The 24,477-nt window shown below is 39.6% G+C and overlaps 1 protein-coding gene across 4 annotated transcripts in view; it reads left to right on the plus strand.

Moving 5' to 3' along the window:
* LOC105034497 (uncharacterized) overlaps positions 1–12,303 on the plus strand; it is a 45,314-nt gene extending 33,011 nt beyond the window's left edge. For all 4 annotated transcript variants that reach the window (XR_012136861.1, XM_010909688.3, XM_010909689.3 and 1 more), the window contains one exon: positions 11,832–12,303. Coding sequence is in view for 3 of the 4 variants with exons in the window: in XM_010909688.3 (XP_010907990.1) it covers positions 11,832–11,952 (121 nt within the window). In the remaining variant the exon portion in view is untranslated. The remainder of the gene's footprint in view (positions 1–11,831) is intronic.
* The last annotated feature ends 12,174 nt before the right edge of the window (positions 12,304–24,477 follow it).

The raw sequence follows: 24,477 nt of genomic DNA on the forward strand, positions 1-24,477 counted from the left end.
CACACCTCCGGGACCCCCTTCTCACCATCTGCTTTAGCATCCCGACGTCCTGTGGAACCTTGCACCAACAGATTGGTGCTAGAGGAAGGGCACATCTCTATTCGGAGGAGCGCAGATCGAGAACAGCACAACCATGCCACCTAAAAGAATTTCATCCCATCATACTAACACCACTGTCGCTCGGTCGATGGAGAGCTAGGTTAACAACCAGGTGCGGCCGCCATTGGCAGAAACTCCACCCTCTCAGCCTGTAGTGGTGATGGTGGATCAATTCAACCTGCTCTTTCAGCAGCTTCAAAATCTGACAGTTGCTGTTCAAGCAATCCAGGCCACTCTAGTACCTCCACCGGCAGCACGACAGCTTGATTAGGCCGTCTTACACCTCTATCAGTAGCATTGCCATTGAATCTGGCCTCGCAGTCGCCACCGCTAAAACAGCCATGGGCCCCTCCGTAAAGTCCGGAGGGGAGACAAACCTACCAAAGCCGACTTAGAACTTCGGAACCAAGAAGGTGGTGATCTCCGAACCCCCGATTATGGCATGGCTCAACCTCTGGTCGGCGATCTCCCCAGCACTCTGAGGCCTGCACCGCTCGAGATGCTGTACTCAAGCGATGGCTTCGGGAGATTGACCAGCGGATCAATGCTATCCGCAATACTCGATGCTATAGACGGGTTCAATAATGACCCGTCTTTTGATTCGAGGATCATGCAGGAGCCACTTCCACAGCATTTTAAGGCTCCATAGTTGGAAAACTACGATGGGATTGTCGACTCCGTCGATTACCTTAAGAGCTTCAAGGCGGTGATGCTCCTTCATGGAGCCATCGATGCCATCCTTTGTCGAGCTTTCTCCTCAACTCTAAAGGGGGCGGCTCGACATTGGTATTCTAGTCTGAAGCCGGTCTTGATCGATTCTTTTGAGCAGCTGAGCTGGTCTTTTGTCGGCCATTTCGTAAGAGCTGATGCCAATAGAAGCGGTCCGACTATCTCTATACTGTCTAGCAGAAAAAGGGTGAGTCGATCTGATCTTTTGTTAATTGCTTTAATGCGGCTACTCTGGAGGTTTGCGATTTGGATCAATCGATTGTGATGTCCACAATGATGAGCGGACTTCTGAAGAATGATCTCAAGAGGTCACTGGTGAAGGCCTATCCTTGGGACTTTCCTGACATGTCGGTTCGAACGGAGAAGTATGCTCACATAGAGGTCTTTGTTGAAGATGAGGCCTCCACTAGTTCCATTATGGGGGGAAAGCAAAATAAAGAGTACTCGTCGAGGCAGGAGGAGAGAACCCGACAGCGCTCTAGGTCCCCATCTCGAAAGTCGAGGAATGGGACCCCTCAGAATCGCCGACCTAGGAGCCCACAGAGAAGGGATCAACGTGCCTCACCACCAAGGAGGTACAATGATTATACCCCGCTGAATGCTCCAAGGACCCAAGTGTTAATGAAGATCAGAAGGCAGCTCTCGAAGGCAAGGAAGCTGCGGACACCCCCTATCCAAAGGAATCCTATAAGTAGTGCTTGTACCACCGAGACCATGACCACGACATGGAGGAGTGTATCCAACTCCAAGATGAGATCGAGGATTTCATCAGGCGCGGTCGTTTCGATCGGTTTATCCAATGGAGAATAGCAGCGAAAAAATCGGTGGAGATTTTCTCAATCGATAGAGCAACTATAACAGGTCGAGCCGTAGGAAGACAGACCCCCAGTTGGCATAATAAACAATGTCACTGGGGGGCATTGCAGTGAAGGGCTCGGCGGGGATGAAGAGGCAGCGAAAAGGCAGAGAACTGAAGAGCCTATAACCTTTGCCTAGGAAGATGCTCGAGGGATTCAGTTTTCGCATAATGATGCGGTGGTTATAACTTTAAATGCTGAAAACTATGATGTACGTCGTGTCTTAATTGACAATGGAAGCTTCGTCGATGTTTTATTTTATAATGTCTTCTTAAAAATGAAAATATTTGTCGATCGGCTGGGGAAGATCGATTCCCTATTAGTTGAATTTATCGGAGATCCCATCCTCGTGGAAGGAGTCATCACGCCATCTGTGAAGGATGGCCAATTCCCTCTCCAATCAATCGCCCAAGTTGATTTTCTGGTCGTCTGAGCACCCTCAGCTTATAATGCTATCCTCGGCCGACCAGGCCTGAATGCACTCCAAGTCGTTGTGTCCACGTACCGTCTGAAGGTGAAATTTTCAATAACACGTGGAGTTGGAGAAGTCCATGGAGATCAGGACTTAGCACGTCATTGCTACAATATCGCTCTTCGAGGAGTCAGGCCCGTCGAGTCCTGCTCAATTAAGGGGTTGGACATCTGCGATGAGTTGGCCGAGGGGTGGGAAGAACCAGTTCAGGATCTCATCTCAGTCTCGATGGAAATCAGGAACATGGTTCAGATCGGATCAAATCTGGATCAGGTAACAAAAGACCAGCTAATTTTATTTTTGCAGGCAAATACGGATGTCTTTGCCTAGACGTCGGTGAATGTGCTAGGGATTGATCCCTCGGTAATGGTGCATTGACTGAATGTGAGCTTGAATTATCACCCTTTCAAGCAAAAGAAGTGGAGTTTTGCATTTGAGCGACCGAAGACGATAGCCGAAGAGGTGGACAAATTGCACCAGACAGGATTTATCAAGGAAATAACTTACCTGGAGTGGATTGCGAACGTGGTCATAGTGAAGAAAGTGAATGAAAAATGACAAATCTGTATCAACTTCATCGATCTGAACAAAGTCTGCTCAAAGGACAGCTACCCCTGCTAAGGATTGATCATTTGGTGGATGCCACATCGGGCCATGAGCTCTTAATCTTCATAGATGTCTTCTCTGGTTTAATCAAATTCGGATGGCATCTGAAGATGAGAAGAAGACAGCTTTTATTACTGATCGAGGTTTCTTTTATTATAGGGTCATGTCTTTTGATCTAAAAAATATGGGTGCGACTTATCAGCGCCTCGTGAACAAAGTCTTCAAAGACCAGATTGAACGAAATATGGAGGTGTATGTGGACGACATGCTCGTCAAAAGTAAGTCTGCGAGGATCCATATCGATGACCTCAGAGAAGCCTTCGTTATCCTGCGGAAGTACATGATGAAGCTGAACTTGACTAAATATGCCTTCGGATTGACTTCGAGAAAATTCATGGGCTTTATGGTTTCCAGCCGAGGAATAGAGGCCAATCCAGAGAAGATCTGGGTCGTGCAGGAGATGGCTCCTCTAAGGACGATCAAGGACGTACAGTGCTTCACTAGAAGGATTGCCACTTTGAATCGTTTCATCTCAAGATCGATCGAACGATGCCTACCTTTCTTTCCAGTTCTGAAGCAGTTGAAGAATTTTCAGTGGACTGAAGAGTGCCAAAAAGCCTTTGTAGATCTCAAAGACAACCTTGGATCCACCCTGCTACTCGGCAAGTCTGATCCTAATGAAGAGCTATTCCTATACCTTGCAGTTTCGTCCACCGCAATGAGTGCAGTGCTGGTTCAAGAACGGAGCAAAATTCAAAAGTCGATCTACTACATCAGTCGAACCATGAGGGATGCGGAGATCCAATATTCAAAATCGGAGAACTTGGCTTACGCTCTTCTTATTGTAGCTCGAAAGCTCTGACTTTATTTCCAAGCTCACACCATCATTCTCCTAACAGATCAACCTATAAAGAATATCCTTCATTAGCCAGACACGTCAGGACGAATCGCAAAGTGGGCGATTGAGCTATCTGAGTTCGACACCTCGACCATCCATTAAAGGTCAAATCTTGGCCAATTTCATGGCCGAATGTACTATTTCGGATGAACCAGCTGAGCAGAAAGAAGTCGAGCCCCAAGTGCCGACAGACGAAGATCCTTCAGAAACTGGTACCGATTTCTGGGTGATGTACATGGACGGCTTATCCAACTCTCCAGGATTTAGAGCAGGACTGATCCTGTCGGATCCGGAGGGGATAGTAGTTGAGTTTGCCTTGCACTTCGAATTTCCAGCAACAAATAATGAAGTCGAATGTGAAGCCTTGGCCATAGGTTTCCGAATAGCTAGAGAGTTGGGTATATGAGACCTAAAGGCATGCAGTGACTCCCAGCTGGTCATCGGACATATTCAAGGCAATTATGAGGCCCGAGAGGAGAACATAATAAAATATCTCCAAAAGATCAGAGACCTCATGTCCACATTTAACAAATTCGAAATCCAGCAGATACCCAGATCGAAGAATTCCAGGGCGACTTATTGTTTAAGCTGGCAACATCGGTGCCACTCAAGTTGCCTAAGAAAGCTTTCTTCAAAGTAATGGGCAAATCGAGTATTGAGGAGCCGACGATCATAATGCAAATGGATGAGGAACCCTCCTGGATCGATCCATTGGTCAATTATCTTAAAGACGGGACGTCACCCATAGATCGAAAAGGCTTGGAAGATAAGATATCAATTGTCCAGATACCTCTTTCACGAAAGGAAGTTGTACAAGAGGTCGTATTCCTTGCCCCTTCTCAAATGCCTATGATCATTTGAAGCTGATTATGCACTTAGAGAGGTGCATGAAGACATTTGTGAGTCATATCAGAAAGAGAGCACTAGCTTACAAGCTCCTTCAGTAGGGCTACTATTGGCCGACTATACAAAAGGATTTCAAGAATTATGTTATGCGGTGCGACAAGTGTCAGAGAAATTCGAACATACAACGACTGCCTGTAGTGCCGATCACCCTCGTTTGTGCACCCTGGCTTTTTGCACAATAAGGAATGGATATTCTCGGCCCCTTTTCACTAGCTTCAGGTCAATGGAAGTTTTTGCTTGTCGCTGTGGACTACTTTACCAAATGGATAGGTCGAACCATTAGCCCGCATCACAGAAGCAAGGGTGATAGATTTTGTTTGAAAATCAATCATATGCCGGTTTGGACTACCTCAAGTGTTAATTATCGATAGTGGACGACAATTCACTGGAGTTAGATTTGAATGGTTCTGTGAGGAGCATGGGATTTCACACCATCTTACTTCCGTAGCTCACCCTCAAGCAAATAGAGAAGCTGAGGTAACGAATTGGATCATTTTACAGGGTCTCAGGACAAGATTGGATAGAGCCAAAGGATCTTGGGCCGACGAACTCCACCATGTGCTCTGGGCATATTGGACGACACTGAGAGTTCCGACAAGAGAAATCCCTTTTAACCTGGCCTTTAGGATGGAAGTAGTGATTTCTGCCGAGATTGGGGCTCTGTCAGCATGAGTTGAGAACTACGAGTAGACCAACTCGGAAAGACTACATACTGATCTAGATCTGCTTGAAGAAGCTCAAGAAAGAGCGCGTATTCAAATGATGGCTTATCAGCACAAAGTCGCTCGATATACAACTCCAGGGTTCGGAATAAGGTCTTCAGAGTCGGTGACTTAGTCTTGCACAGAATAGAAGTTTCTCAACCTGGCAAATGCGGCAAGCTAGCTCCAAACTGGGAGGGTCCATACCAAGTGGATGAAGTCATCAAGCCAGAAACCTATCGACTAAAGCAATTAGATGGAACCCCACTCTCCGGACCATGGAATTCGGAGAATCTCTGAGTATACTACCAATAATTTATCGTACCACACTCTTTAATAAGATCCTTACTCTTTAAAAATTATAGTTTCTTATATGTTCGTCAACTCGCAGTCCCCAAAGATTGAAGGAGCCTTTTATCGGTTTTAAATGAAAGACGATCTTTGTTTGGTTCGATTGAATGAGCCTTTGATCGGCTTTAAATGAAAGACGGCCTTTGTTCGGCTTTAAACGAAAGAAGAGCCTTTGATCGGCTTTAAACGAAATAGCCTTTGATCAGCCCAACAGAGGAATAACCGACGATCGAAAATTTCACATATGAACATTACGCAAGGAGGTGTAGAATTCATTTTTTATTAAACGGTTTTACAAACAATGGTGCTTCAAGCACCGCCAAAAAAAAAAAAAGAAAAAGAGAAGGAAAGAGAAGAGAAAAGGGATGAGGAGTTCATTCCTCATTCGAGGAGAGGGCCCCTACTTCCTCATCACTGTTGTCAGGGAGGAGGTAATAGAGGTCCAGCTACGGCATCATCCACCCCAAGCGGGCCTTACAATCTTCAAACTTGAAGATGACGGCGGAGGCGGCGGCATTGGTGACCTCTTCTTCGAATGTTGTCGAGGCCTTGAACTCTTCGATACAGCGCTCGTGGACCGCAGAGGGGATCCGTACAGTGGAGGAAGAGGCACTATCGTCCCCAGCAGGCAGTGGCAGCTCCTTCTCGGGCTCTATGGAGGGCGCAGATTACTGACTTGTGAATTCTGTCTATTTGGTAAGATAATCAAGTCATCTTTTAAGAAAAAAAGTGAACAAGCCAGTGATGTTTTTGATTTAATACATAGTGATGTATGTGGACCTATGAACATAGATGTCAGAGGTGGATATTATTACTTCATTAATTTACAGACGATCTATCGAGATATGGGTACGTCTATCTTATGAAGCATAAATTCAAATTATTTGAAATATTCAAACGATTTCGTAGTGAAATAAAAAAATAGACTGGAAAGAGTATTAAAACTCTTTGGTCAGATCGAGAAGGAGAATATCTCACTAGTGATTTTCTGACATATTTAAAAGAGAATCATCTAGAGGAGAATATCTAGAGAATATCTCACCAGTGATTTTGCAAAGTGTAAAGCTATGATTATCATCACAGTTCTCCATGAAAGATTTGGAAGAAGCATCCTACATCCTAGGAATAAAGATCTATAGAGATAGATCTAGAAGGTTGCTTGGATTGTCTCAATTCACATACATCGATGCCATGTTGAAACGGTTCAACATGGAGAATTTCAAAAAATATTATTTTTCGATTGGCCATAAAATTACTCTTCAAGAAGGATTGTCCAATAATTCCTCAGGGGAGAGCATATGAGTAGGATCTCATATGCTTCGGTAGTGAGATTTATTATATACGTCATGACGTGTACGAGATCGGATGTGACCTATTCACTAGGAATAGTGAGTAGATATCAGTCTGATCTGGATGAGAACCATTGAAAGGTTGTGAAGACAATCCTTAAGTATTTGAGAAATACTAAGGACCAATGGCTTATCTATGGAGACACTGACTTGAAATTTATGGGATATACTGATTTCGATTTTCAGTCAGACCATGATGATAGCAAAAGCGTGTCGGGCTACGTATTTATCTTAAATGAAGAAGCAATATGTTGAAAGAGTTTCAAACAACATATATTGGCCGATTCAGTATGCGAAGCAGAATACATTGCTGCATCCGAATGCTGCAAAGGAGGTAGTGTGGTTGCGGAAGTTCATCATTGAGCTTGGAGTGATACTTTTATTGATGGCCCTGTTCTGCTGTGCTGTGACAACACTGGAGCCATTGCTCAAGTGAAAGAATCAAAGTCACACTAGCATACCAAGCATATGCTGCGTCGCTTTCACCTTGTACGTGAGATCGTGTATCGAGGTGACGTCGAGTTTTACAAGATCGATGGAAAGGAGAACCTAGTCGATCCCTTCACTAAATCTCTCAGGATCAAAGAGTTCGATGATCATAAGTGAAAGATGGGTATAAGATACTACCTCGATTGGCTTTAGTTCAAGTGGGAGTTGTTAGGAAATGTGTCCTAAAGCCAATCGTTTGGATGATTGTGCTCCTTTTGTAATATATATATATATATATATGAATTATTTATCAATGAATAAAAGTTATTTTGATATTTTTTATTATAAAGTTACATTTTTTTTGTTAGAACTTTTGTGTTGTGATGAAGTTCTTAGAACTATAAAATAATCAATAAAGGAAGATTTATCATATAGTTCTTAAACATGTTCGCGATCAAATGATACGTCATTAAAGGATGATACTTTTGGAGTGAAAGTCACTAATTGTGTGCCATATAGGCTAGTTGTTCTCTTAATCAAGGAGTGTAGAGATATTGGTATGGCATATAGGTGAGATGTAGGAGTACATCTTCACGAAACAAGTGACACCTACTGAGCGCTCTGTTGTCAAGAGCAGTTCGCGAAACGTATGGGCATAAGTGTTCCTTAAATCTGAGATCACCATAGTGATTTACAAGCAACTCACTGTGTTTTGGTGCCATACTATCTGCATTTTTAATGTAGTGACAGAAAGCTACTGGGTACAGTCAAGTACTTACGAAGTCTGTGTATGGATCAAGATGGGATTGATCCCTCTGGATTATAGGAGCTAATGCATCACTGTATTTCAATTTTGTAAAACCTTGGTAAGGGTAATCCATGTGATGGATTTGAAAGATTGAAATACAATGTGGATGACTCTTTCAAGGTTGACAGTTTAACTCTAGATCATTGTTTAGCATTCAGAGTCGAAGGGATGTATTATACGGTAACTATATGCATAGATTCTTGAATATTGCCTTGCAAATATTCAACCTATCCGGATGTCGGGAACCATTGCTAGATGGTAACTTTGATTAGTACAAAAAATGATTTCTGTGCTGCCGATTTAATGTTCGAACCTGTGGAGTCATGCACAAAGTCAAGCAACGTAGGAAAAGATTGACCTAAGTCTATATGTTCAATTTGGAAGTACATGACTTGATTGAATAAATAGACTGGCTTGATTAAGAATTAAGTTATGGGTCATACAGAATTAAACAGTTAACTATATCTAGCTAGCACTAGATATGAGGTTCAGGTTCAATTTCGAAGATGAACAAAATTTGATCTATGATCCAAGGAGTCTACGAGAGATTGGATTTAAGTGCTAATTAATTTCGGATTAGATCTGATTTAATTAGACTTAATTGGGTTGAAAAATTCAAGTTAAACTTGGTCCTGAAACGTAAACAGTTTGGGATGGACAATCTATTCGAAATTGGTTTGAATTAGGTTCGAATTGGATTTGTTTTGACCAATATTTGGATTAGATCATTAGAGTCCAATTTTATTGGGACTCTCACATCATGGCCAATCAAGAGAGGGTGGGGGTGCTGGTTATTGCTGCCCCTCTTGTGTGCATGCGTGGGGATGTGGGGGCGCCAAGTTGGGCGCCTATCCTAGCTCAATTAGGATCCCTTTTAAGATAAGGGGTGGAATAATTCAAATCTGATTTGAATTAGGACTCCTAGTCTAATGGGTCATGGGGAATCATCTATAAATAGAGAGGACCTCTAACAATCAACGTATAATAATCAGATTGTGTGCTATGGTGAGAAGAGAGGGTGTGGGCGTCCAAGAGAAGAGAGGCATCTCCTTTCCTTGGTGTGCTGATTTTTTGGGCTGATCTCCTCTTGGCATGAAGAGGTCCTGGCGTTCCACTTCCAGGTGTGAGGTGTCACATCCAAGGTCTTTGTTTCTCCCTCTTTTGCTGCCTTTAGAAGGTATGACGACCCGAGGCTTCATCCTGCTTTCCTGCGAAGCTTGGCATGTGCGCGAAGTAGAGGGTTTATACATTCAAACCTTATGAAGCTTCGGATTCAAGAATCCTTTGGAGATTTGATCCCTATTCCATTGCGGATCCGGTAAAAGATAAAATTTATGTTAGCTTATTATAGAAAAATTTTTAGATACTTCCTGGCGATCCGATCTTGAATCGGATTTTTTTCTTCAGATTATGCACTAGGCCTGGTTATTGCACCATTAGCCCATCGTGGTTGATGGATCTCTCAATTTGAGTCCTCGGTCATTTGTCACTGATTTTTCACCTGTTTGCATCTTTTTTTGATTCCAAGTCTTTGATATTTGATGATCATTGTATCAATTCCCAACCTATAGAACAATAATTCAACCATATCGATGTATGTTCAGAATCTAATAATTGCAAAATCGTAGTCCATATTCAAGGATGATTCAGTATTAACTGTATGCCCACCCGTTGTGGCCTAATAGTCTCACACATCGATCGATCTTGTGCCTAAAGAAATTGAAGAACCTTTGCATTTTTCTTTTAAATATCACTGATTGGAATTTGCTCATGGATGATGTTGGGATGTGCTAGAGCAAACATCTCATTCATTAACTAGAACGTGAATTCATAAAATTCAAATGCAGGTTGATGATGGTAAGATAGCATTTTGGTCTGTTCTGATCTATAGTCATACTCAAAGGAATTTTTGGGTTGTCATGAATGTATGAAGTTAATGTCCGAACTGCTCATGATACTGCACTCATTGTGATCTTCATGATTTATAGTTCGTCATTTTTTGTACATTTATCTCTATAATACCCAGTATAAAAGATGCATATTAAGATTGAGACATAGTGGAAGAGAAAAATAGAAGGTTATCTTACATCTTCAGTAGATATCTTTGAATTGTGAATCTTTGGAGGACAAAGTTTAGGGGAAAAGGAAGGGGATGGATTACCCAAAAATTATAACTTGAAGATGGTAAGTTGCCACTAGGAAGATGATGGTTATCTTGTTTTCCATCTTGGCACAAAGTTTCACAAACTTTTCCAGTTTTCCTCCATCCTTGCACATAAACTATCCAACTCCTGCCTCTTTTATCCTTTTTTTTAACGGATCAAACCTTTTGTTAATTTATTGAGACATGGATGATTTTAGAGGGTTGTTGCATGAATCCAACATATGGGAAAACAAATTGCTCTGTCATTTGGTGCAGTTCATGAATGAGTGATGTGTAGATCCAATGAGCACACCAAAGGAAAGACCTAGATAAAATTAGGATGATAAATGTCAGAACTAGGTGTATTGTGAAATTCTCCAAAATAAATGATAAGATTAAAATATTTGAATAATCCATTAATAACACTATTTTTGTTGCTTTATGTGCAAGATATATATAATCACTGTATATACAATGATGCACAAAGCAGTTGAACCATCAAAGGCTTAAATAAATCCTATTTTTCGTTAACTAAAACATTCCTATATAACATTTAGATGTTTATTCCATGAAGAAACACTTCTACACCAATTTAACTCTAGGACTCCTGCATAAGTCAGAAAAAAAAAGTAGAAAAGATATTTCACTAGACAATCTTGATTCATATAATCAATAATTTTTTTGTCATTGAGAAATAATACGTATGGCCTTAACCTTGTGTCCCTTGATAAGAGGTAAACCTCGGAGATGGGCTCTATTTTTCCTTCTCTTTTCCTTCTGTCAGAGCCAAGTTAATGCTTGGTTTGACTATGTTTTCTTTTGAACTTATCACAAATGTGATAGGCAAATTGACCTGGGATCTCATAGGTTTTCAGGCATTTACAAATAGGCGGGATGGGATGTCAAGGGCCTGTGGCTGGGAGGCTTCATGATTTTGAAAGGAACAGTTATCAACAATAACCTGCAGTGCCATCTCTAGGACATCTCTATGTTCTTAGATAAGCCAAGGCTCCCCAATTTACACTCTTTGTGAGTTGGAGTCATGACAGGTCCAGTTTGATAGTGGTGTCATGCTGCCTGCTGAGTGAAGATATTGACAAGAGTTTAGCTCTGGATGTTTTATCCTTGTATTTCATCAGTTTGTGTCAGCCAGCAGTATTGTTTTTTTCCCCTGCATGATGCTTGTTTATGTTATTGTTACCAATTTTTGCTGCCCTGTATACACAAAGCTCATAACAGCATATGCATACTCTTCTTTGCTTTTAGACTTATAAGCAACCCTCCAAGAATGGCCAAGTCTAGTCATATGTCAAACAGTTATTGTGTCATTGTTAGCTGCTGTCAACATGGCATTTGTCTTATATTATTAATCAGTGTTACACTGTCATCTAATTTTTATTGATAGAACTGACTGTAAATTTGTAATAACCCCCAGTGGTTCAGGCTTCGCACTGTCTAATATGCTTCTACCCTTTATGAGCAGAATGGATACGTTGGTTATTGATGAAGCTGTTCAGCATGGAATGCAGGTCAATGAAGTACATGGGACAAGATCGACTGTTGCAAACCTTGAAGGAGTCATATTTGAGATCACCCTTAACTGATGTTCACGATGTATAACAGACACCTCCATTCTTTTCTGGTAGTCAGATGTTAAAATGACGAATAAGTCCATGAAACAATTTGGCATGGAAACAGGAGATGCTTGCTTTCTTTGGTTGCTTATATGGTAAAAAAAGGAAGCCGAAGGGTGGGAGCAAAATGACTACGAAAGCTACAGGATATAATCTCCTTTTTATCAGGTTGTTTTTAATGCTAACCAAATATTAGAGCAAATTGTACTCTAAACTAATGTCCCATTGGAATATAGTTCTTTGTGTTGCAAGATACACCTTGTAATGATTCGTAGAATCATGGCAAGAAACCATAAATCAAATGCAGCCTTTTTTTCTTAACGCGTCTTCTATGTGTTTTAGTTCAAGCTGAGTCCTCTAGGTTGTGTAACACAGGATTACAAATTCGTTGGTTGTTACATTACAATGCAAGTAATTATTAAAACTAGACGAGACAGGCAGGTCAGACCGAGAGCCAGTCCCTTATATGGTCCGGTTTTGCAATCATTCTGGAAATCGGGTTGAACCAACTGATTTTAGGTTGATTTGGACTGCAAACCTTTTGTGCTGTCGCAAATGCCTGATCCACCAGTATACCACATACAAGTACTTTGACTTTAGCTACAGAAACTATTTTGATTGAATGGATTTCTTTGCTGGTTCTTTTTCATATTCCTAAAAAAAAATATGCTCCATTTTATTCTTTTGGGCATTTTAAGAGTTTCATTATTTAAAAATTAAAAATATCTACCTTTATTCTATATTATGTGTCGTACTTCCTAGATTTTTTTTAAAAAAATGATTTATGAATATTATTTATTTATATTGCAAGTGAAGACTTGTTTAGACTATAGATTCATGTGAAGAGTATTATTTGAAGCACACCTATCAATATTTATTCATGTTTTTCTTACGCCATAGTATTTTTTTTTGTTTTAGTTTTAATTTTTTTTTCTAATTATAACCCGGTCTGATGGATTGAGTAGGTAGTTGAATCACTGACCTGGTGATCTGACCCGACCTTCTGGCTAGGTGGGTCTCTTGTTAGGTTTGATAACCATGCAGCTTACATTTAAGTAGGGCTGGAAGTGGGCTCGCCGGCTCGAGGCCCATCGGGTCGGGCCGCTTCGGTTCGGACTTCGGGCTTGGTCTGAAACCATCCAGGTCGGGTTAGGATCAATAAAATAGGGTTTATTTTATTTTCGGGCTGGGTTCGGGCTAGAAATTGAGCCCGACTAAAAGCCCAATTTCCAATTTGAAAGGGAGCCCGACTAAAATCTGAAATAAAAATGGGATAGTCATGTAGGGATGGTCACGTGGAGCTCGACTAAAAGAGCCTTGAGCCCATCGCCTCTTCAGACTTCAGCTCTTCCTCTTCTCTTCTCCATCTTCAATTCTTCCCCATTGTCCGTCGAAGTTGATCTTCCGTCCGTGTGATCGTGTTTCGTCCTTGGTTCGTGTTCTGTCCACCGACTGCCATCACCATCTTCCTCCATTGTCGACAGATCTTTTGTCTTCCCCATTTGCCATGTTCTGTTCCTGGTCCATGACATCAATCCTCTATCTTTCCTCATCGTCATCGACCATCACTGACGTCGTCTTCCTATCTTCGGCCATCACCGTTTGTCGTTTTGGGTAAGGATCCTCCGAATCTCCTTTCTTTGGATCTCAAGTCTTAGTATACCTTAATTCCTATTTTCTTTTCCTCTCTAGGGTTTTGAAGTTTATTACCAGAGAGTGGAGGCTTCAACACCGTACTGCTGTGCTGCCGTGCTGGGAGTTGGGCTTCAATACCTTGTCGGAGCCAAGATCAGACCTCCATCCTTTTAACCCATTGATCCCATTAAACCCATTAAACCCTCGCCTCTTCGGCTCTTCTTCTTCTCTTCTGTCTCCTGACTTTCCCAGTTTCTCCATTGAAGTCTCGAAGTCGAAGAGGCTGAAGAGCCCTTGGTCCTCCCTGGTCCGTGTTCCATCCACCGACCGCCATCACCGTCTCCTAGGATCACTATGTTGGGCAGTTGAGCTTCAACACCTTGCCGGAGCCAAGGTTAGACCTCCATCCATCGTGCCTCCAGCCTCTCCTGTTTTGGTCTTCTTCGTTGTCATTATTTCATATTGATCATAGCTAATCGCCTGTTTTAGCATACTGGTCGCACTATGCATGATTGTTTTGTTGTGATTGATCATTTTAGGCTTTTAGCTAATCGCCTGTTTTAGCATACTGATCATTTTAGCACTATGCATGATTGTTTGCATACCGGTCAATTTTAGCCTTTTAGCATATTGGTCATATGCAGAGTACTATGCATGATTATTTCCACCGGTGATCCGAAACCACCAGCAAACAATCGGTTCCTTCTAGAAATTTTTGGGACAAAGTTGCATGATGTTTGGTGTATGTCAAATTTTTTATGTTTTGTCATATTCATTTTCGAACAATTAAGATATTGATCATTGTATTCCTTCAAAAAATTTTAATTTTTTTAATAATTTATGTTCTTATTTCGATAGATTATTTTATTTATGTCTCATTCTAAAATGGATGAAAATGAGACTGTTCAAAATATAACGGATGGAGATGATAAAGATGAAGATACTGTTGAAGCTATTGAAAGTGACAAAGGTTTTAAAAAAAGATCATGGGTATAGAATCATTTCATCGAGAAAAAAAATCTGATGGATCAATAGCTATATGCAAATATTGCAAAAAGGTATTAAGCGGCAATACTAAAGGAGGAACAAGTCATCTTAAATGACATCTTGAAAATGTTTGCAAAAAATATCAAAAAAATTCGGTGAACAAATGTTTATAGTAGCAAGTTCAAAAGATACAGTGAAGTCTTTTAAATTCAATCAAGAAGAGAATAGAAAATTATTTGCAAAATTTATTATATGTGTTGAACTTCCATTTCGTACTGTTGAGCATCATATTTTTTCTGATTTTATGAGATCTGTTCAACCATTGTTTAATGTTATTGGTCGTAAGATAGTAAGAAGTGATTGTATAGCTTTGCACCAAGCAAAAAGGAGAAAATTGCATGATGCATTTAAGAAATTAAATTCTCGAATTAATTTTACTACTGATATTTGGACATCAAATCAGAAAATCGATTATCTTTTCCTCATAGCACATTATATTGATTCTGAATTTCTTCTGCATAAGAGGATAATTGGTTTCAAGAAACTAGCATACCCTTATATAAGTTTTGCAATTGAAGATGCTATTAGAAAGTGCCTTGCTGAATGGGAATTGGATACTAAAATATGTGCCTTTACTTTAGATAATTATTTCACAAATGATGTTGTAATTAGAAGGATTCAAGATCACTTTTGTCATGGAATGTTATTTGATGGGGAGTATAGTCATATTAGATGTTGTGCACACATATTAAACATTATGGTTCAAGATGGAATAAAAATAATTTATGAAGCCATTGAATGCATAAGGGAGCTTATTAGATATGTGTCTGCATCCCCATCTCGAATGCAAGGATTTAATGAAATTGCACAACATATGAGACTTCCTATTAAAAAAGGGCTCACTTTGGATGTTGCTACAAAATAGAATTTTACTTATGAAATATTGACTGATGCAATTACTTATAAAGATGTTTTTAATAGATATGCAACCGAACATTCATGTATATGCCCCATCAATGATGAATGGAAACAAGCTAATGTAATTGTTAATTTTTTAGAAGGCTTTCTAGATGCTACTAAAGTATTTTTTGGTTATAAGTATCCCACATCTAATTTCTATATAAAAAAAGTTTGGAGAATTGGGGGCTTATTGATGTATGGGAGTATTGATACTAATGATACACTAAAGCAATTGACAAATGAGATGCAAAAGAAGTTCAATGAATATTGGTCTCAGTACAATATTTTATTGGTCATTGCTTCTATTTTGGATCCTAAATCAAAGTTGATATTTATAGAGTTTTGTTATCAAATGGCATTTGATGTGGAAGAGAGCAAAAAGAAGATTGATGAGACTCGTGCTTATCCTTATAAATTTTATAATGAGTATGCAGATGCAACAAGAGTGCAGCCTTTTGTAAGTTCAAATGAGCTAACAGTTGATTTTGATGGACAAAGTCATACAACTTCAATTTATTCTTTTAACTTGAGTAAAACAAAATTTGGTATGAATTTTGTTCAGTTTAGAAATTAAAGTTGTTCGAAAAGACCAAAGAGATCAGAGTTAGATAGTTATTTAGATGATGATGTACTTTCTGATATAAGAGACAAGCAGTTTGATATGTGATAATGGATCCTATATGTGATAATGGATCTTGCACCTGAGGAGCCAGCCGCCAATGCACGTGGAACAGTCAGAGACACTTACCAGAAGTGGCTCAGTGATCGGACCACGGTGCACTGTATCATGCTGGCTGCCATGAGTGATGAGTTTAGTCGCAGATTTGAGACGGCTCAGCCAAAGGACATGCTTCAAGTGTTGGAGGATGCCTTTGGCACACCCGATGATGTGGAGAGGCACAAGACTAGTTGTGCTATCTTCAATGCCAAAATGTAGGATGGTGTTTCTATCATTGATCATATATTGTACATGATCGAGCTGATGGAATGATTGAGCAAGCTCAACTTTCTCTTGTATGAGCAGCTTGGGAAAGATGCAATACTGAACTCGCTGCCCAAGTCTTATCTCCTATTTTTCACTCATTATAGAATGACAAAGCCTGAAGTAAACGACCATGGGTTACTGGGATTGCTTCAGAACTTTGAGAAGGATCACCAACTCCACAAGGAGTCGATGAACTTAGTAGGAGATTTGTCTTCTGGTTCTCGACCCTTTAAGAAAGGGGAGAAGAATAAGAAGAAGAAAGTGAAAAAGGTACAAATTCAGGTTGGGATATCAATGCAAGGCCAGACCAGAAAGATCAAGCCCGATAAGAGTCTATTCTACTGGCAAGCACCCTAGATTAGATAGTATATCAGATATCTACTTATGATACTGTAGGCTAGGTCATATAAACAAGAACAGAATAAACAGGTTGACTCAAGAGGAAACCCTCGAAGTCAGTGATTGTGAATCACTTCTAACCTGTGAGTCCTGTCTTCTTAGTAAAATGACCAAGTCACCTTTTACTGAAAAAGGTGAGAGAGCTACTGAGCTCTTGGGCCTAGTACATACTGATGTATGCAGGCCCATGAGCACAAGTGCTAGAGGTGGATATTTCTACTTCATAACTTTCATGGATGATCTATCTAGATATGGATATGTCTATCTGATGAAACATAAGTCGGATTCATTTGAAATGTTCAAACAATTCTGAAGTGAAGTAGAAAAATAAGCTGGGAAGAGTATTAACACTCTTCGATCTGATCGAGGAAAAAAATATCTTTCTAGTGAGTTTCTCACATATCTAGGAGAGAATGGGATTTTCTTCCAATGGACTCCTCCAGGAACACCACAGCATAATGGTGTGTCTGAAAGGAGAAATCGAACTTTGTTAGACATGGTCCGATTTATGATGGGTTTTGCCAGCTTGCCGATATCCTTCTGGGGATATGCACTCGAATCGGCCTGTTATCTATTAAATAAGGTTTCAAGTAAGTCTGTAATTAAGACTCCAAATGAGATATAGATAGGGCGTAAGTCAGCACTTTCACACCTAAGGGTCTGGGGGGGCCCAGCCTATGTCAAATGATTAGTCACAGACAAACTTGGACCTAGGTCTAACAAATGCACATTCATCGGGTACCCTAAAGAGATCAAAAGATATTTTTTCTACCATGCTGATGAACAAAAGGTATTCGTCAGCCTTAAGGCAATCTTTTTAGAAAAAAAATTCCTTGGTGAAGGAACCGTTGCCTCTAAGGTTGAACTTGATGAAGTTCAATAGGTAGAAGGACCGACACTAATAGCTGAACCTGAGTCGAATTTGATTAGATCAAATCCGAAGCCCATTGTACCTGCACCACTAAGGCGATCCAGTAGAGTACCGCATCAGTCGGACAGATACTATGATTTCTTGGTCCGGGACAGTGATCCCATCAAACTCGATGAGAACGATGAGGATCCGATCACCTATATGGATGCAATACAGAGATCTGATTTCTTGAAATGGCTTGAAGCCATGAAATCCTAAATAGAATCCATGAAGGTCAATGATGTATGGACATTGGTTGACCCATCTGAAGGGGTTAAACCCATTGGGTGTAAATGGGTGTTCAAAAGGAAAAGGGGCACAGATGAAAAGGTGGAGACCTATAAAGCCCATTTGGTTGTCAAGAGATATCGTCAATGTTATGGTATTGACTATGATGAGACATTTTTTTCTGTGGTAATACTCAAACCCATTCGGATAATGCTTGCAATAGCTACCCATCTGGATTATGAGATCTGGCAAATGGATGTAAAGATAGCTTTTCTGAATGGAGAGCTGGTCGAAGAGGTGTATATGATACAACCTGAGGGGTTTACATCCACAGATGAGTCCAAGATGTGCAAGCTTCAGAGGTCCATTTATGGATTGAAGCAAGCTTCTCGGAGTTGGAACATGCATTTTGATAAGGTGATCAAAATGTATGTCTTCGTTAGGAATGGAGAAGAGCCCTGCATCTATAAATGGGCAAATGATCCAGTTATGGTATTCTTTATTTTGTACATGGATGACATTCTCTTAATCGAGAATGACATCCTCGCACTACAGGGAATAAAAGTTTGGTTGTCATCGCAGTTCTCCATGAAGGACTTGGGTGAAACATCCTACATTCTAGGAATGAATATCTATAGGGATAGATCTAAAAAGATACTTGGGTTATCCCAGTCCACGTACATAGACACTATGCTGAAGAGGTTCAGCATGGAGAATTTCAAGAAGAGCTATCTATCGATAGGCTATGGAATTTTTCTCTCTAAGAAGGATTGTCTGACAACTCCTGAAGAGAGAGAGCGTATGAGTAGAGTCCCAAATGCTTCGATCGTGGGATCTATCATGTACGTCATGACATGTACAAAACCAGATGTGGCATACTCACTAGGAGTAGTAAGTAGATACTAATTTGATCCTGGAGAAAATCACTGAAAAGTGGTTAAAGCCATCCTTAAGTATTTGAGAAATACTAAGGACCAATGGTTAGTTTATGGCGAGTCAGATCTGAAACTTGTGGGATTCACAGACTCCAGCTTTCAATCTGACCTTGATGATAGCAGAAGCATATCGGGTTATATTTTTACTCTGAATGGTGGAGCTATCTGCTAGAAGAGTTTCAAGCAGCATACTGTGGCAGACTTTGTTTGTGAAGCGGAGTACATCACAGCATCGGATGCCGCCAAGGAAGCTGTGTGGCTGAGAAAATTCATCACCGAGCTCGGAGTAGCACCCTCTCTCAATGGTTCAGTCCTGTTCTACTGTGACAGCACTGGTGCCATAGCTTAGGCGAAAGAACCCAAAGCACACCAGCGGACGAAGCATATTTTACGCCGCTTCCATCTGGTTTGGGAGATCGTGGATCGAGGTGACGTCGACCTTCAGAAGATCGATGGAAAAAAAAATCTGACCAATCCCTTCACTAAAGCCCCGGCAATAAAGGAGTTCGACAACCACAAGTTGACGATGGGTATTAGATACTGTGCCGAGTGGCTTTAGGATAAGTGAGAGTTGTTGAAAAATATGTCTCAAAAGCCAATTGTCAAGCTATTGATGGTTGAGCAACCAAGTATTGTAATTGATTTGTTAATAAATAAAATATATTTTTGATATTTTCATCATAAGCTTTCATCTTCTAATGAACTCCATTATTATGATGAAGTCCTTAGGACTATTTAAGTTCGATAAAAAGAGGATTTATCGATTAGTCCTTAAAACTGTTCACGACCAAATGATAGGCTGTTAATAAGGACGATAGCTTCTATCGAGCATAGGTCACTGTAGGCCATATGGGTTGGTTGTCCTCTTAACTAAGGAGTGTGGAGACACTGATATGACATACAGGTGAGATATAAGGGTACATTATCATTGAACATGATCAAATCTAAAATATTCTGCTGTCGAGAATGACTCTGATGGGATATAGGTATAAGTGTCTCTTAGACCTGAGATCACCTCAGTGACTTGCAAGCAACTCACTGTGCTTTGGTACTGGACTAAATAAATTTTTAATTCAGTGACGAAAGGCTTCTGGGCATAGTCAAGTACTTGTGAAGTCAGAGTGTGATCGAGATGGGATTGACCACTCCAAGAGTTGGAGAAGAATGAGTCACTATATTTCAATTTAGCAAAATCTTGGTCAGGGTAATCCATCAGATGGATTTGATAATTTCAAATACAATATGGACAACCTGATCAGAGTTGACAGTTGAACTCTGAGGTGTCCTATGATCATTTTGGTCAATGGGATGAATTATATGAAAACTATATCCGTATGGATTCTAAGGATGTTGTTCTACACATTCGACCTATCCGATCATCGGGTACCATTGCTAGATGGTCACTTCGATTGGTACAGAAATTTATTCCTATGCTACTGGCTTAGGTTCAGACCTATGAGGTCATACACATTAAAGTTCATGATCCGATCGGATGGTTGATCAATGATTAAGAATCGTTCTAGGGTTAAATGATCAATACAATTGATATTTAACCTAGTACAAGTATTGCAAGAGGATCGATTAGCAATTTGATTGCTAATTGGCTTAATTTGATTAAGCCAATGGACTAAGATTAAGTTTAATTAAATATAATTTAATTAAATTTAGTTTGAGCTTGATTAGATCAAGTCTAATTGATTTATTAGTTAAGCCAAGTGCAAAAAAAAAATTAGTCCTAGTTTAATGAGGACTTGGGTCAACCTAATTTCTAATTTGATTAAAAAATTAAATCAGATTTAAATCTAATTTAATCTAATTAAATTAGGTTCTTAATTGGGTTAAGACCTATTTTAATTGGATTGATCTAATTTTAGTTTGATTTGGTTTGAAAAATCAAATTAAAATAAGTCATAAGATAGAATCCTAGTAAGACTAGGATTCCACCTTGCGCCACACAAGCCCCCCCATGCCCTCTCTCTTATTCCATGCCAATACCCTCTTATTTTGTGCGACAAAAGCCCTCTCCCAGGTCTTTCCTATATCCAAAAGGTTTCCTCTCTTTTTTCAAATATGGAAAGTGGTTGTGGATCAAATCAATGTAGGAATAAATTTGGATTTCAAATTCTATGAGATAGAGTTTTAGAAATTCAAAACTCTTTCCTTTTTGCATCGAATTTATCCAGATTTTTTTTGAGATTTTTATGGCTTTTAGGGCATACATTGTGCACCCTTTGCTGGTGGTCCATGCATAGAAATAAGGAGGAGGCACCCAAGAGTTGGGCACCCCTTATCTTGCCCTATTTGGATAAGCCTTGACTAGGTATTTGACTTAGACAAGGACTCTATCATATCTCTCTCTATAAAATGGGTTTCTTTATAAAATTTTTGAAGAACATAGAGATTTGAGAGACCTTTGAGGCATCCAAAAATCAAAGAGAAAGACCTTTGGTTCATGGATATATAATAGACACAAGATAGGGTGTCTAGGAGAGAGTAAAGAGAAGAAGAAGAAGATCTTCTTCTAGGGTTGTTAGTTTCATCTCTTCCCTTCCTCCATCTTGAGTTTTTCTAAGAGCGTCTCAGATCTAAAACTCCTCCTCCTACTTCTCATCTTTGGAAGAGTCCAAATCAAGAAGAAGGAGGCATCTGATCAACCATCGAAGAAGGATCAGTGCAGTACTAGCATACTGTGCTGATTTCCTGAAGCAGGACTTCTGATCGAGATTCGTGGGCTCGTGTGGATGACTCCTAGAGATCGGATGCATATGCAGTTTGCAACATCATCCTCAAGCTTAGATCAACAAGGTTAGAATGTCTAACTTGCAAGGTAATAGATCTGATCTATTGTTTAATACATACATTAGATGTAGTATAGAAATATGTTGATTTGATCAACATGTAGCTCATGCTCTATATATTTTAATTTTTAATTTAATACTATATAATAATCATATAATAGAATCTTAGATCTAGAGATTTTCTAATTTTAAAAAATAAATTTTAATTTATTTTAGTCTTTCGCTGCCTGATCTTGAAAAGGTTTCAAGACCTAACCCTGAAACCCTAGATCTGGTTCCTTCAATTGGTATCAGAGCCTAGATTGTTTATTACATGATTATTTATACATGCTTAGATTATTTTTTAAATTTGATCTAATTTATAATCTGATTATTAAATCTAAAATTAAAATTTTAGATCAATTACGAACTGCAAGATTATCCTGCTGCAAGGTTTACCCCATACAGTGCAAAGGTTGTCCTAGTTCGTGTAGATCTATCTTTGATCATAAATTTGTTAGATATAATCTAGATTAAATTTATAATTTATTAGATTTAAAAGGTGTTCAAATCTAAAATAAAATTTTTTTGTTAATAATTTTTGTGCAAAAAAATTATTTAAAGTTGAAATTGTTTCAATTACATGATCCAGTTTAGATTAGATCTAAAGTAGTTTCATGTTTATTTCATTTGCATCTTGATTATGAATCAAACATGCAATATGATTCGTAGAACCATATTATAAAATTTTTTATAAATATAAAAATTATTTTCGAAAAGCCAAACCCAACCCTCAGCCCAAAACTTAATTAAAAATTAAGAAGTTGTTTGATTAGGTTCTAGAATTGTGAATTGAAGAACCTAAGACATAAACCATAACACATTGGGTTAATGGGTTAGTGAGAATTAGGTCCATTAATTGGGTTAGACCTATGGTTAGATTAAAGATGGACTTAATTAGAGAATTGACTAAATCTAATCAATTATTGTCTTAAATTAGGTCAAGGATTCTCTAGATCAATTACAATAGTTGTAGTTGGTCAAGTCCATGTCTTTAACAAGAACCAAATGGATTTGATTCTTGGCTAAGCGGTTTAGCACGAACTGTTAGGTTGATCTAATCGAAACTAATTAAACCAGATGGTGTCTAAGGTAAACCAGACCGATGATTTTTAATTGAGAGCCCGCTTACCTGGTCATTTTTGATGGTATCTAAGGCAAGCTTTGGTCGACCCTCCCACTGATCGAACTTACCTGGCCTCTTGGTGAAATTATATTTTGATCAGATCACTTGACTATTCGAGCTGACCCATGTCAGCTAGATAAATCAGTGTGACTGATTTAGGTGCTCCTAGACCAGCCCTTTTAATGGTCTCCCTTAAGCTGACTTGATGAAGTCAGTGGGAGGATCATGATAAGCTGGTTCATCTGACCTCATCCTCTAAATCATTTAAATCCTCTAAAATTATTAGATTCTTAAAATGAAAAAGTTATGGAGATAACTGAGTCATAGCCTCCCATTAAGATGTTTGATAATGAGTCCATTAACTCAATAATCATTGCAGACCCAAAGGCCTGGTGCTTGTTGACTAATGAAATTATCACTCATCATATGACGACTTGGAAGTGTCTCTCTAATGGTGGTTAGGTGAGCCAACCAAAGTTGGGCTTAATCATTCATTGGTTAGATGCACCAAGTATGGTCATGTTAATGGTTGGACCTAACCGGATCCTTACAGTGGAGGCCAAAGCCTACTGATTAGATTTCTGGAGAAAAATTAAAATTACTAAAAATTATTTAAAAAAATAATTGGTTATGAATCTACCCTTAGATGTACATGGATTGGCCAACCAAATTTGGGCTTGTGTGTAGTCTAAGTGGATTCTAGTACCCACTAAAAAATTAGGGTAATTCCTCGAATTGGAGGTAGAGGCTACCAATTCAAATAAAATAGTGGGAGAATCTTTTTGATTAAAGTCTAAATTTTTAGGTTTAATGAATCAATTACTAATTAGGTTATGATTTTTCTTTGTGCAGATATGGCCACTTCCTTATCGCTTCGATCATTGTTGGATAATGATAAGTTGGTGGGACCCAACTTCGGTTGCTGGTGCTGAAAGTTGAAGATAGTCCTGAAGCATGAACGGATCCTATATGTGATAATGGATCTTGCACCTGAGGAGCCAGCTGCCAATGCACGTGGAACAGTCAGAGACACTTACCAGAAGTGGCTCAGTGATCGGACCACGGTGCACTGTATCATGCTGGCTGCCATGAGTGATGAGTTTAGTCGCAGATTTGAGATGGCGCAGCCAAAGGACATGCTTCAAGTGTTGGAGGATGCTTTTGGCACACCTGATGATGTGGAGAGGCACAAGACTAGTTGTGCTATCTTCAACGCCAAAATGCAGGATGGTGTTTCTGTCATTGATCATATATTGTACATGATCGAGCTGATGGAATGATTGAGCAAGCTCAACTTTCTCTTGTATGAGCAGCTTGGGAAAGATGCAATACTGAACTCGCTGCCCAAGTCTTATCTCCTATTTTTCACTCATTATAGAATGATAAAGCCTGAAGTAAACCACCATGGGTTACTGGGATTGCTTCAGAACTTTGAGAAGGATCACCAACTCCACAAGGAGTCGGTGAACTTAGTAAGAGATTTGTCTTCTGGT

The sequence above is a fragment of the Elaeis guineensis genome, chromosome 14 (assembly GCF_000442705.2).
Source record: "Elaeis guineensis isolate ETL-2024a chromosome 14, EG11, whole genome shotgun sequence".
Taxonomy (NCBI): domain Eukaryota; kingdom Viridiplantae; phylum Streptophyta; class Magnoliopsida; order Arecales; family Arecaceae; genus Elaeis; species Elaeis guineensis.